This window comes from Hibiscus syriacus, unplaced genomic scaffold (assembly GCF_006381635.1).
Source record: "Hibiscus syriacus cultivar Baekdansim isolate YM2019G1 unplaced genomic scaffold, ASM638163v2 tig00110415_pilon, whole genome shotgun sequence".
Taxonomy (NCBI): Eukaryota; Viridiplantae; Streptophyta; class Magnoliopsida; order Malvales; family Malvaceae; genus Hibiscus; species Hibiscus syriacus.
In genome coordinates, this window is record NW_024062729.1 from 1,435,700 (window position 1) to 1,448,974 (window position 13,275).

Sequence of the window (13,275 nt, forward strand, 5' to 3'; positions counted from 1 at the left end):
TATTAAAATCCACTTCCCGATAAGCTTTTACAGCCTTCCAGTATGTCCATTTGTGATTTTTTATACCAGCTGACATTGATTTTAGATTTTGTATACAAATGAACACCACAAAGTCCATGAAAAGCATATGGGAAACACCTTCTAACAGCGTTGTCAATTGAGTTTGCCCTATCGGATATGATTGTCAGATTGTTAATAAGACCTATGCAATCCCTAAGATGCCCCATAAATCATGTCCATGAATCAGAGGTTTCAGATTTGCCAACCCCGTAAGCTATTGGCAGTATCCCATTGTTAGCATCCATGGCTACTGCTAATAAGTTTACTCCAAGGTATCGACCTTTTAAATGTGCTCCATCAACTATAATAACTGTGCGCATGCAATTAATAAACGAACGAATCTACAAAATCATATACACAAGAAATATAATCATTTAAATGTGAAATGCATGTAACTAACAAAAATGAGTCAACAAAATTATATTGATTTACTAACCGCAGCACCAATGGCGATAAACAGCAACTCAAAGCGTCCATCTCTATCTGTTTTGATATGAGTTACCGACCCAGGATTTTTCAGCTTTAAATTGTGACAATAAGCCGGCAGTTGGGCAAACGATGCTTCTGGCGACCCCCTCAACAATTCCAAGGCATAACATTTGGCTCTCCAAGCTTGAGAATATGAGATACGTATCTTGAACCGAGCATTCATATCAGTCATAATTTCATGTCCCCGATATACCCTATCATTCAAAAACATTAACTCAGCCAGAAAACCACCCAACACCTTTTTGTTTGCCTGTCTATGGTGAGGAAAAACTTGGGTTCTTGAACATGTATGTTTATCAATAAAAGTCCTAACTTGAAACATTTCGCAATCTTTTATCCTCTTTGCAATCATACGCCACATATAGTTTTTGTCAATCATACACCTTGTTTCGAAACGATCTTTGCTTGATTTGTTAACTTTTAGTTGATAGCCATCTTCCACACATTTCGTATACAAAGCTATCTTCAAGTCTTCCTTTATATCAAAACAATCATCTTTCTTGATACGAATAATTTTTGTGTAACAATCAACTGCTATCTTTACCAACTCTTCTTCCAGTATCTGAAGTAATTCTGGCATATTCCAGTTATACTCCCGTGGCATTTTCTTCGGGGACTTTTCTTTGGGATTTCTTCTTCTTCTTTTTCTTCTTCAGTGTTATATGAATTACATAATGGATGTTCAACATGTTCATTTACAGTCGTAACTTCCTCCTCATTATCATCAACAACATCTTCTTCGGCAACGGCTGTTTCATCATCAAAATTCGGGTATTGACCAATATCAAAATCATTACACGCAGGGTCTGTTTCTTCTTCTGAAAAATAATCAAAATCCGAGTATTGACCAAGATCAAAGTCCGGGTATTGACCAAGATCAAATTTCGAATACTGACTAGTACTCACAATTTTTTCTGTTGGCTCATCATCGTCTAACTGGTCAATACGAAAACCGGAATTTGGTGCTGAAAGTTGATTGGGATTTGGATTAGGGAAAGGTTGTGGGTTTTGAGATTGTGTTTGGTATTGGAAATGTGGTGAAACAATATTTGCTTGGTGATGAAATTGTGGTGGAACCATTAAATTTTGAGCACCATAAAATGGGGGTTGAAAAACTTAGTTGATTACTACCCGCTACTGACCCAACTTCACTACTTCTAGGTTTAACAACATACAATGTAACATCATCACTTGAAACACTAATGTAAACAATGAATCGTTCAACATCTTCATTGTCGGTTAACAAATAAACTTTACCATTTCTATGATAAGATAGCCTAAATCCACTTAGGGGCTCTAAATTCAATTTATTTGCAACACGTAACATTAGAGTTTCATAAGTTAACTTTTTTAATGACAGTTTTAGTTGAAGATTCATGGGTAAAGGCATATATTGTAAAACACCATGAACATTCTCCCATGACCCTCCAAAACACAAATCTATCCAAACATGATCAACATTAGATGATTTCATTATTGTAAATTAATTTACTAAACAAACGAGCTGCGAAACTAAAACCTGTTACCGGATGGGGAATGATGTCGTTGGATATAGGAACGGATGTCGCCGGAGAGAGTGATAGATGGAGATGGAATGAGTTGCGATTTAGGGATTTAGGTTATGAGTTGTTGCTGCTGCGTAGTTATATACCCAAAACATTTGTGTTGCGAAATTAAAACCTGTTGCGAATTCAGAAATCGAGTTGCGAATTTGAAATTCAGTATTGCGATAGTCAGAATCTCGTTGCGATTTACTAAATCGCAACGCGATTACGTAAATCGCAATGTGAATACGTATTCGCAATGTGAATACGTATTCGCATTGCGATTTACGTAATCGCGTTGCGATTTACGTATTCGCATTGCGAATTAGGAAAATCGCAACGCGAATTTGGGAAATCGCAATGCGATAGTCAGAATCGCGTTGCGAATCTGGAAACTGATTTGCGATACCGGAGATCGCGTTGCGAATTATCGATCGCATTACGATTTAGTTGGTCATTTTGGCAAATCCAAAAAAAGTTGGTTAAAATCGTATATTATAAGACATTTTTTGTCACTGAAGTTATTTTCTCTTAAAAATAATAATATTTTCGCTCATTTTTTTATCAATTTTATTATTGAAATAATAACAAAACCGATAACATTTTTTTGACTGTATATTTAAATATTCGCACTGTAAAATTTTCTCCAAAACATTTGACTAAGTTATATAAAAAGAAGTGACGGCTAATCAAATACCGTACGATGAATTAATGTAATGCGCTGTACCTATATATTTTTCATCGATTTTTTTATTGTATGTTTAATTTTTTAGTTTATAATAACGTTACTTTCGTAGGATAATTTTTTTATATTTATGACATATTTTTTTTTTTCTCTTTAGTACCTTTTTTTTATCGGTTTCTTTAAGTTTTAAGATTGTATTTAATATCATCTCAACTGATCGAGATGATGTCTATTTGTTATCTTCTGGATCTTTTTTGTTTTGGACCATTATATTGGATTTAAATACACGGTTTGCGTTCAAAGATAGTTTGCTCATGATACCCGACTCTAATTTACGATTGTTGACGGTCTTTTTGTAATTTGGTCCCCTATTATGAATCATTTTCTGATGTAATCAGTTCTATTCGTATATATTTTTGTTCAGGTTTTTGATGAATTTTTAGTATTTTTTTGCATGATCCTTGTTTGGTCTCAAGTGACTATTTTCTTGTGTCTATGATTATAGGAAATATCTTAATTATGTGTTAAGTTTACACTTATGATCGTAAACATCTATTGTAATTTTGACTTTTTTAATAAAAATAGTGAATCCTATTTATATCGCATATAGAGAGTTAGGATGTATTTTAAAATTAAATTTATTATTAAATTTTAAAGATAATTTACATATTATATCATTAAGAATTTTCATCTTTTCACTAATGTATTTAACTCTAGTGGTTAAAAATTAATCTATATTTGAAGATATTGAGAATTGAATCAACAATGCTTTAAAAAAAATCTCATTACATTTAAAAATATCATAAGTTTAATTTTCAAGATCCGTAAAAACCAATAGAATTAATGACACGTTAAAAAAATTAAATTAAAATAATATTAATACTTTAAGGATTAATATAAGATGTTTTAAAATTTAAATACTGGTTTAAAATTAAATCATAATTTGGTGATTGATAAAAAAAGTTCTAAAATTTAGGGTTTAATTTAGAATAAGTGTCATAATTTAGGGATATTGCAATTAACTCATAAATTTTATTATATAAATATTTTTTTTATTAATATAGTGTGATTATACGAATCTTTTAAAAATAACTCTGTTAAATACTTGAAAATCAGTTAATTAAATTTAATTCAATTAACATTATAATTAGTACAATCTACAAGAGAATATAAGATTAAACACACTTAAACATCCAATATTTTTAAAAGTTATTAATAAGAATGAATCCATATAATATAAATATTATATAAATTATTTAAAAATTACTTGAAAATATCAAAGAAAATTTGAATAAATAAATAAATGATAATTTGGATAAAGTCTAAGGAATGAATAACAGTAATGAGGAAGGAGCGCAGGTTTCGCCGGCGGCCGAAGGGAAAACAGAACGGAAAGTCGGAGGCAAAGGGGTTGACTTTTTAAAGTAAGAGCGATGGCCACGCAACCGCAACGACATCAACTATTCATTTAGGGTAAATTATATTCTAAGTCACTCAATCATTAGTTAAGTTATAAACATGTCACATTTTCTAAAAATTATAATTTAATAATTCAATTAAAACATTATTATAAGCAAATTATTCTGCAGTTAAAATTGAAAAAAAAAATCCACAATGATATAGTATAATAATGATTTTAGTCTTAAAAGCTTATACATTTTATCCATTCAACTATAATTTGAAATAATTCAATAAATTTAAATCTTTACATTTAAGTTTTTTTTTATCGATTTCGTCCTTTTTATAATATTGTCAAATCGAATGAGTCCATCATATGAAACAACAATTAGATAAGTACATTCTATCACAAAGTAACAAGAAATTACTGATAAAAGTCATTCATCAATAAGTATTAGACAATTGTATGATTCACATACAAAAAACCAAATTCACATAGAAAATTTTTCGATTTTTCAACCCGTTGTCTCACACAAAGGAATAAACACAATGTTCTCATTTGTGAAATTCAACATCATATAAGATAATAAGAGCAATATTAATAACATTTATGAGAGAAGAACAACGATTAAATTGATATAGTTTTTAAAACATGAAAGGTTAAATTTATTGAATTCTTTTAAATTAGGATTGAATTGATAAAATGTATAAAGTTTTAAGATTAAAATTATTATTGTACCATACGCATTAAACTCCAACTTCAATTTTTAGCCGGAGAATGACATGTTTATAATAATAGTTTAATTAATTAATTAATTAATTAATTAATTTAATTATATTTTTTAGAAAACAATATGGCATATTAATAATCCACCTAATAACCGAGTGAGGTGTAATATAGTTTACCCTATCACCAAACGCCGCTCTCTTTCTCGCCTCTTTTGCTCAAACGTCATCTCTCTTCCTATTTTCCAATCCGTACTCTCCCTTTGTACGTTTATATATATATATACATACACACACACACAGATACATTGCCACAATCAATCACAAAAACAAGTACTCATATCTTCAAATCCAAAATCCCAAACCCCCCCCCCCTTTTTATTTTCCCTGGGTTTTTTCATACAGCTTTGTTTTGGGATCAGTTTTATGTGAAAGAGAACGATGTACTAAGAACGGCAGCAGCAAGTGAGAATAATGGAGATGAGCAGAATCAAAGGAGACGATCATCATCATCATCATCATGGGAGCAGGCCGAGAAGATCAAGTGGAGATCAAGAGGAAAAGGTTAGGATTGGGACAGTGGATTTGAGTGGGATGTCATTGGATTCCCTTCCGATTTCTTCTCTCAATTTGTCGTTCGTTTCCAAGTTAGACCTCTCCAATAACAATCTCCAGGTTTTTCCTTCTTTCTTTCTTCCTAAATCCGTTGGTTTCTTTCTGTTTTTCCCAGTTGTATTGATCTTAAATCGAGATAGTCGGTTTAAATTCTTATATAATTTAGATATGAATGTGAATTAATTAGTTGATTTGGCGTTAGTAATATGACTTGATATGACAGAGCATACCGGAGTCGTTAACGGCGAGGCTGCTGAACGTGGTGGCCATGGACGTGCACTCTAATCAGCTCAAATCTCTCCCAAACTCCATCGGTTGTCTCTCAAAGCTCAAGTTTCTCAACGTCTCCGGCAACCTTCTCCGGGCTCTCCCGAAAACGATTGGAAACTGCAAGTCATTAGAAGAGTTGAATGCTAATTTCAACCAGCTCACAATGCTACCGGAGACCATCGGATTCGAGCTCACCTGCTTGAAGAAACTGTCGGTTAACTCGAACAAGTTGATTCTCCTTCCTCAGTCGATTACGCACTTAACATCACTACGAGTTCTCGATGCACGCCTCAATTGTCTCCGGTCACTCCCCGGTGACATGGAGAATCTGATCAACTTGGAAGTTCTCAACGTGAGCCAAAACTTTCAGTACCTCGAAACCCTACCTTATTCCATCGGCCTATTAATGTCGCTTGTCGAATTGGACGTCAGCTATAACAAAATAAAGTATCTGCCCGATTCCATCGGGTGCTTGAGGAAGCTCCAGAAGCTTAGCGTGGAAGGGAACCCGCTGGTTTCGCCGCCGGTGGATGTGCTCGAACAGAGCTTGCAGGTGGTTAAGGAGTATCTGTGTGAGAAAATGAAAGCAGGGCAAAACCCGCAGAAGAAGAGATCATGGGTGGGGAAGCTGGTGAAGTATGCGAGCTTTAATGGGAAAATGACGATGACCGGTGGCGGTGGCCGCCGGTCTTGGGAGAAAGAAGGGTCCATCATGGCGGAATATAGATCTATCGACGGCCTCGCTGCACCGCGCTGCGTGGGAATCTCGTCACCGGGTCGACTCTTTTCGACTCACAACACGGGAATGTTGTCACCTCGCCGACTCTTTCCATCTCGTACTTACAAATAATATATTGAATATATCGTCAGAATAAAGTATTCGATATATCGTTATAAAATCTTTTAAAATCAAATAATTTTAATGATGAATCGTGATGTATATGATTATATTGTAATTAATGCATTAAATATTCAACCAATATAATATAGTGTAGAGTGTAGAATAATGTTGACGTGAATGTCGATGAACTCTACTTGAGCATTTAAGTTTAGCTTTGAGTTCGGGTGTTTAGTTTCGAGTCTGCACATAAATGTGCATTGTACTTATTTGTGTATATTGTATAATTTTTTAACATTTTTATATTTTTCTATATATGTTCCATAATATTTGAGTGAATCAAATTAAATTTGAATTTATATTAATTGAGTTAAAATTTTTAGTTTAGTCCAAATTAATAAGTCTACCAAATTCCTTTCGGCCCACAATAATCCCAAGTTTAGTTTTATCATCACGCGACACAATTTCGATTCAGGAGATTTTAAGGATTGGTTACATAGGAATTGTCGTTCGAAGATCAAAGGGGAAGAGGATATAGCTTGGGGAATGTTGTTCTAGACAATCATATGGGGCTTATGGAAGGGACGGTATGCAAAAAAATTTCAACACAATATTCGAAATCCAACCCAGATCGAGAGATATAGCACAAGATTAGTAACAGATATAAAATCGGTGAGGGAAAACTTACATGCAAGGACTACCAAGGAGCCAAGATGGGTAAAATGGAGAAGTCCACCTTCGGGTAGCTGGAAACTAGACTCCGATGGAGCTTATAAATCAAACACCGGCGATGTAACTGCTGGCGGAATCCTTCGCGACGATGAGGGAAACTGGATCCAGGGATTTATGGTGAACATCGGGAAAGCCTCCTCTGCAATGGCTGAGATTTGGGGCCTTCGACCAGGATTGTTGTTGGCCAAATCCCTAGGTGCTCAAAACCTGATCGTGGAAACTGACGCCTTGTGGCTAGTGGAAACCCTAAACAAAGATAGAATCGATTGACATCCAAAAGGAGACAATGTTTAGAGATTGTGAAAACTTAAAAAACAAGGGTTAGAGTTGTATATTTTATAATATTTTGATATAACAAATTAAAATATAATATTTTTAGACTTGAATTGAATTTGTTCAAAGTTTTTAAAAATAATTTGAAATCTATTTAAATAGAATTTGAGCACAAAATTAATTTTTTGAGTACAAAGTACCAATACTATTCTTACAGTATTGATATTGTTCTATTGATATTATATGAACAATATCGATAATATTCATGTGGTGTCGATATCAAATGTAAGAGAAATATCGATACTCTATTGGTAGTATCGATACTACTAGTTGTCTCAAATTTCAAAATGCAAAATAGGTATCGATACTCAAAGGAGTACTGATACTACTTTACGCTTTAGTATCGATACTATCAGCATATTAATGATACGGATCAAGCCCAACGGCTAACAACGACTAGTTGATTTAGAAATTATAAAGGAAATATCGATACTCATTAAAGGAGTATCAATACTCTCAGTCCTAGGCAGTCTTATTTTGAAGAAAATTTACCCGTAACGGCTCAAAAATATCCCCAACGACTAGAAACATTCACATACTCATTTCAATATATAGAAACACGTTTAGAACACTTGAAAAAGGGTGATAACACATATCTAAGCAATCTAACACAAGAGAAGAGTTTTTCATTTCTATTTTCTTTTATTTTATAAATATTAGTGTTTTAGTCAGCATAATTTTGTAAACACTTACCTTGTGAGATTTTCTTGTTTACACTTTTTATACCTTTGTAAAAGGAGAGTGATTTTATCTTAGCCATCAAATAGATAAGGATCTGTAAATGTTGTCTCTTTATCCTGTGAAAAATAAAAAATAAATTAGTGAATTTGTTAAAAAATTATTAGTGAAGATAGAGGATGTAGACTTGGTTGAAAAGTCGAACCATTATAAATTTTTGTACATCAATTTTCTCATCTTTTAAATCTCCTTAGTCCCTAAATTTTTTTTAAATCCACTTCAACCCCTCTATAAATTTTTCTGTTGTCATTTGAGCTTCATCGAAACGTTCCCAACAGTTGGATTTCAGAGATCTGCCATACCTGGAGGGAAGGGAATAGGTGTGCTGACCGACTCGCTAACCTTGCTTTCGAAAAAGGAGTTCACATTCTGGCATCCCCACCGGAGGAACTGAAGAGCTTGATTCAGGCAGACACAGTGGGAATAGAATTCGTTAAGTGGAAGGGTTAAACGTTGTCGTTTTTGTCATTTCTTTTTGTTCCAAAAAAATCACGCGACACAATTTAAGAATGCCACCACATTGAAGAAATCAAATATTCAAATTCAAAGAATTGATATAGTTAAAAAAAAAAGTAGAGATTAAATTAAAGTTATTTTACCTCAAAATTATATAATAGTATTTTCTATTTTATTTTTTCATATGTATGGATAAATTACAATTTGGTAACTGAACTTTATTATCTTTCTTATTTTACTCATTGTACTTTAAGTCTTTTCAATTTTCTCATTGGATTTACTACATTGGCTTTTTTTTGTTACTCAGCTGTTTATGGGATTGTTCAAATCCAGGTACCCGTATTTTCGTGTACACAAAACTTTCGAGTTACAGAAATTCGACCCATGACACAACCCGTAAGTGGCAAGTACCCGTAAAACTCGAATACCCGTATTTTCGAATCACGAGTACCCAATTAATATTTATTTATTTTATTAATTTATATTAATTTAAAAAATCAAATAGAAAAAATATAAAACTTAAAAAATTTATCATACATAACATAAACATAAAATTTATAAATTTAAATTATATATAGGGGTGAAAATCAGGTAGGGAAAAACTGAAAACCTTGGGGATTCAAACTGATGAGGATGGAGAATAACCAGAATCTTCACCTACGAGGATAAGGATGGGGGAAGTTTTATCCCCGAAGCTCAAATGAGGATGGGGATTGCTATATCAGAACCGTGAGGATAACCAAACTATACCCGTGTAAATAACCGTGAGGATCCCAAAAAATATCCGTAGGGATCCCTGATATTTTACAAAATTTAAAAAATATATATTTATACCCATTTACCTATATACCCTTAATATTTATTTTAACAAAAAACTTATATTTGATAACAAAATAAAAAAAACTAACTATATATATTCTAATACCGCAGTGGTTAAGATTGTACATATACATTGAGTGTTAGATGAATATTGACGTTTGAAACTTTCATGTTATAGATAGAGACTAATTTGAGTCAAACCGATATATCTTACAAGTTTTAGGTGTTGCATTCATTTAAAATATGTTAGTTTATTTTTTTGGGATGAAGATTAACCGAAATCCGCAGGGATCTATAAGGGATAGGTATGGGGACAAAAATATCCCCTAAAAATATCCCGTTGCCACCCCTAATTACATAATCTAAAAATAAAATATAAAAAATATAAAAATAAAATAAAATTATAAAATTTAAACTAATTTTAAACTAATTTAAGAGTAAAAGAAATAATTTAAATGTAAGGTAAAATAATTTGAAAAAAAAATATAGATTTAAAATGTTAGGGTAAAATAATTTTGAAATTTAAAATAAAATATAATTTAAAACAAAAATAATAATAAAATAAAAAAAGAATTTGGTCGGCGAGTACTTGATTAAGGCTAATTTTGTGACCCGTGCCTAACCTGATAATCCGCCAAAAATAATGGGTTGGGTACCTGACCGCAAAATCATATATTTACCTCTAAAGTATCCAATAATTTTATAGTAGGTCAGTGAGTCAACGGATCGAGAATTTTTGAACACCCTTAGTCGTTTACTCTCTAAATGAGATTTTATATAGATAAGAAACAATATCATTTTGATGAATTTTTTAAAATAATGTCGTTTTAACGTCGTTACTATTTAACGATGGACTGATAAAAAAATCCGATATATATAGTTTATTGAGGAAATTGAAAACTTTTAAAGTTTAGTGATTAAAATAGAAGAGGGTAAAGTTTAGTGATGAAATTCGTAATTTACCCTATATAAGCATAATGGTTATTTATCCTTTCAAGTGTTGGAGCAATTTCATTAATTTCATGGTAGTCAATACTGAAAGCTTTGGCCCGCCGGATAGGGAATATATTATAAAAATATTAAAGCTTAGTAGATGCCGCCGGCTTTTATATGCTTTCTGAAACCCAGCAGTGCTTTAAGCTTAGGCAAGTCAATAAAACACTCGCAGCTCAATCAATCAGAGACGACGATGATTCTGCTGCTGAAACCCATCACTCGACTGTCTCTCCTCCAAAACCATTTCCAGATTACCCATAATCCAAAACCGAGACCCATTTGATTATCATGCAGTTTGAGCCACGAAGCTCAGAAATTAGTGCGTGAATTCGACCCCAAGATTCTCACAGAGCAAGCCATCACTCCGCCTTCGTCCTGGTACACTGACCCCTCCTTTTACTCTCTTGAGCTCGATCGCGTATTCTACAAGGGTAGGCAAGCTGTTGGTTAGTATACATATACATAATATTCCAAGAATCTCTACATAGATTGTTGAATTTTGTTCGGGTTTCCCCCCCTTCATGTTTTTTAAGGATATATCGAACAGATAGAACAACCCGTGATTTTTTCAGCGGCAGGTACAAACTTTCTTACCTAAATATCTAATTTTATTCCCCACTACTATGAGGTTTAAATAGCGGTTCGATAACGGAATGGCGGTCTTTATATAGCTGTAGCAGTGCCATCCAAAATTATTATGGTAAAAATAACAATATAAAGTGGAATCACACCAATAACAATGGGGTAAGTGCCACTTGTGGGCCGCTATTCCGTTATTGTCCCTTAATATTGTCCATTATTTTCTGTTATTATTCCATTACGGTAAAAAAAATCTAACTCCATTATTGTACCTTAATTATTATGTGTTAAGATAAGTTGTGCGAATATAAAATAATTCATGACTGCTGCAGTGACTTCAATAACATTTTGTATGTTCGTAACTGTGATAAACACAACAAGACTTAAAACGCGGCCGCAATCATAATTTAAATCATATCTTGGTCCTTAGACTGAAGATTTTCTTGTGTTCGTGCAGACTGGGAAATGTGGAATTTGTGGTATGCAGGGATGATGATGGGAAAATAGCTGCTTTTCACAATGTTTGTAGGCATCATGCCTCTCTTCTTGTGTCTGGAAGTGGGAAAACCTCTTGTTTTACTTGCCCTTACCATGTAAGTCTGTTTTGTATCCCTATTTCCCATGTGATTTGACTTGAAAAAAATCCTGATCTTTCCATGTTTTCTGCTGTTTAATTGTTTTGAACTTAGATTCTCTTGGTTTCTGCCTTGAATCCTATGTCTTCTGCAGGGATGGACGTATGGGTTAAATGGAGCACTTCGTAAGGCGACCAGTATTTCGGGAATACAGGACTTCGTTGTAAATGTATACTGTCGAGTACTTTAGCATAAATGTTTGCCTTTTTGTTAGTTCGACTGCAATCTTTTGTTTTCTTGTATCATATTTTCCAGTTAGTTGATAACTTTGTGGACACCTGTTGCAATTGATAATAGAAATTCGGGCTTGTACCAATACAAGTTGCTACTTGGGGACCATTTGTTCTTCTGAATATGGATAAGGAGTTTGCTACTGACTGCATTGCAAGTGACTGGCTTGGTAGCTCCTCTGAAATATTCAGCCTCAATGGAGTTGATTCCCCATTAAGTTATGTTTGTCGTCGTGAGTACATCATCGAATGTAACTGGAAGGTGTCTCTGTAGTTAACGGAAGTTCCCTCAATTTTATATGTTTCTCTTAGCATTTTGTGATGATTCCTAATGTAATATACAAGGTTTCCTTGTAGTTTTCATAAAGCTGTCCATTAATCCGTTAGCTTCATCTGTGGAAAAGGCTTTAATTAGTATTATCACTACCACAAAAAACATAATGTTCTCTCCAATATTAGATTGTGTATTCCCCATGTTAATGATGATATGATTGTGGTGCAAAGCTTGCTGAACATACATACAGCTGTCTTTTGTTTCTTTTACTTGCAGGTATTCTGTGATAACTATTTGGATGGTGGTTACCATGTGCCATTTTCACGCAAAGGTCTTTCACTTGACTCATATACCACCTCAGTATGATTCAGTCTGATCCTTTTGCAAGTTATATTTAATATATTCTTTTTCACATCGTATCACTATGTAATATTGATAATAGTTCATGAGTAGATATTCGAAAAGGTTAGCATCCAAAGTCACCAAACCCTTTGTGAGGTTGAGCTATTATAAAAGCTCTTAATTATTTCATATTCCTTTTTAAAGGGTGGTTTATGTTGAGATAAACTTGATGAAATAACCTATGTAAGTGAGAAGGGTTAGCCGCCTTCTATGAAAAATGTTGGACTGTTTTTCTAGCACACTTACTAGAATCCTGAGGTAAGATGGCCAAATATATACGTTTGTATATATATATCTTACACATCGAGGACTCAGGTGGATGAAGGGGTTAGTTGTGTGTTATGAGTTTACCCTGATCTTAGAAAGTTCCAGACTAGTTTCACTTATCTAAGAGAAGGATTGCTCATCATCACTATGTACTAGTTCCAGATATGTTCACTAGTGCTTAAGCAACTA

General features: G+C 33.4%; 1 protein-coding gene and 1 long non-coding RNA gene across 3 annotated transcripts; both read left to right on the plus strand.

Moving 5' to 3' along the window:
• The first annotated feature begins 5,288 nt into the window (after positions 1–5,288).
• Positions 5,289–6,637, plus strand: LOC120124253 (plant intracellular Ras-group-related LRR protein 6-like). Its single transcript, XM_039142952.1, has 2 exons — positions 5,289–5,577; positions 5,741–6,637. Exons 1-2 carry the CDS (start codon positions 5,377–5,379, stop codon positions 6,635–6,637), a joined length of 1,098 nt encoding a protein of 365 aa, XP_038998883.1. The 5' UTR covers positions 5,289–5,376.
• A 4,165-nt stretch (positions 6,638–10,802) lies between these two features.
• LOC120124144 lies at positions 10,803–12,777 on the plus strand. 2 transcript variants are annotated; one of them, XR_005516255.1, is made up of 4 exons: positions 10,803–11,277; positions 11,736–11,871; positions 12,008–12,405; positions 12,694–12,777. It is a non-coding gene; the product is annotated as an uncharacterized LOC120124144 (long non-coding RNA). The 2 variants fall into 2 exon arrangements; XR_005516254.1 differs by lacking the exon at positions 12,694–12,777 and having other exon boundaries at positions 10,820–11,277; positions 12,008–12,669.
• Positions 12,778–13,275: the final 498 nt, after the last annotated feature.

Coding starts and splice junctions, on each gene's coding strand:
- LOC120124253 (XM_039142952.1), top strand. CDS start 5,377: ATGGAGATGAGCAGAATCAAAGGAGACGATCATCATCATCATCATCAT. Junction 5,578..5,740: donor TCTCCAATAACAATCTCCAG/GTTTTTCCTTCT, acceptor TTGATATGACAG/AGCATACCGGAGTCGTTAAC.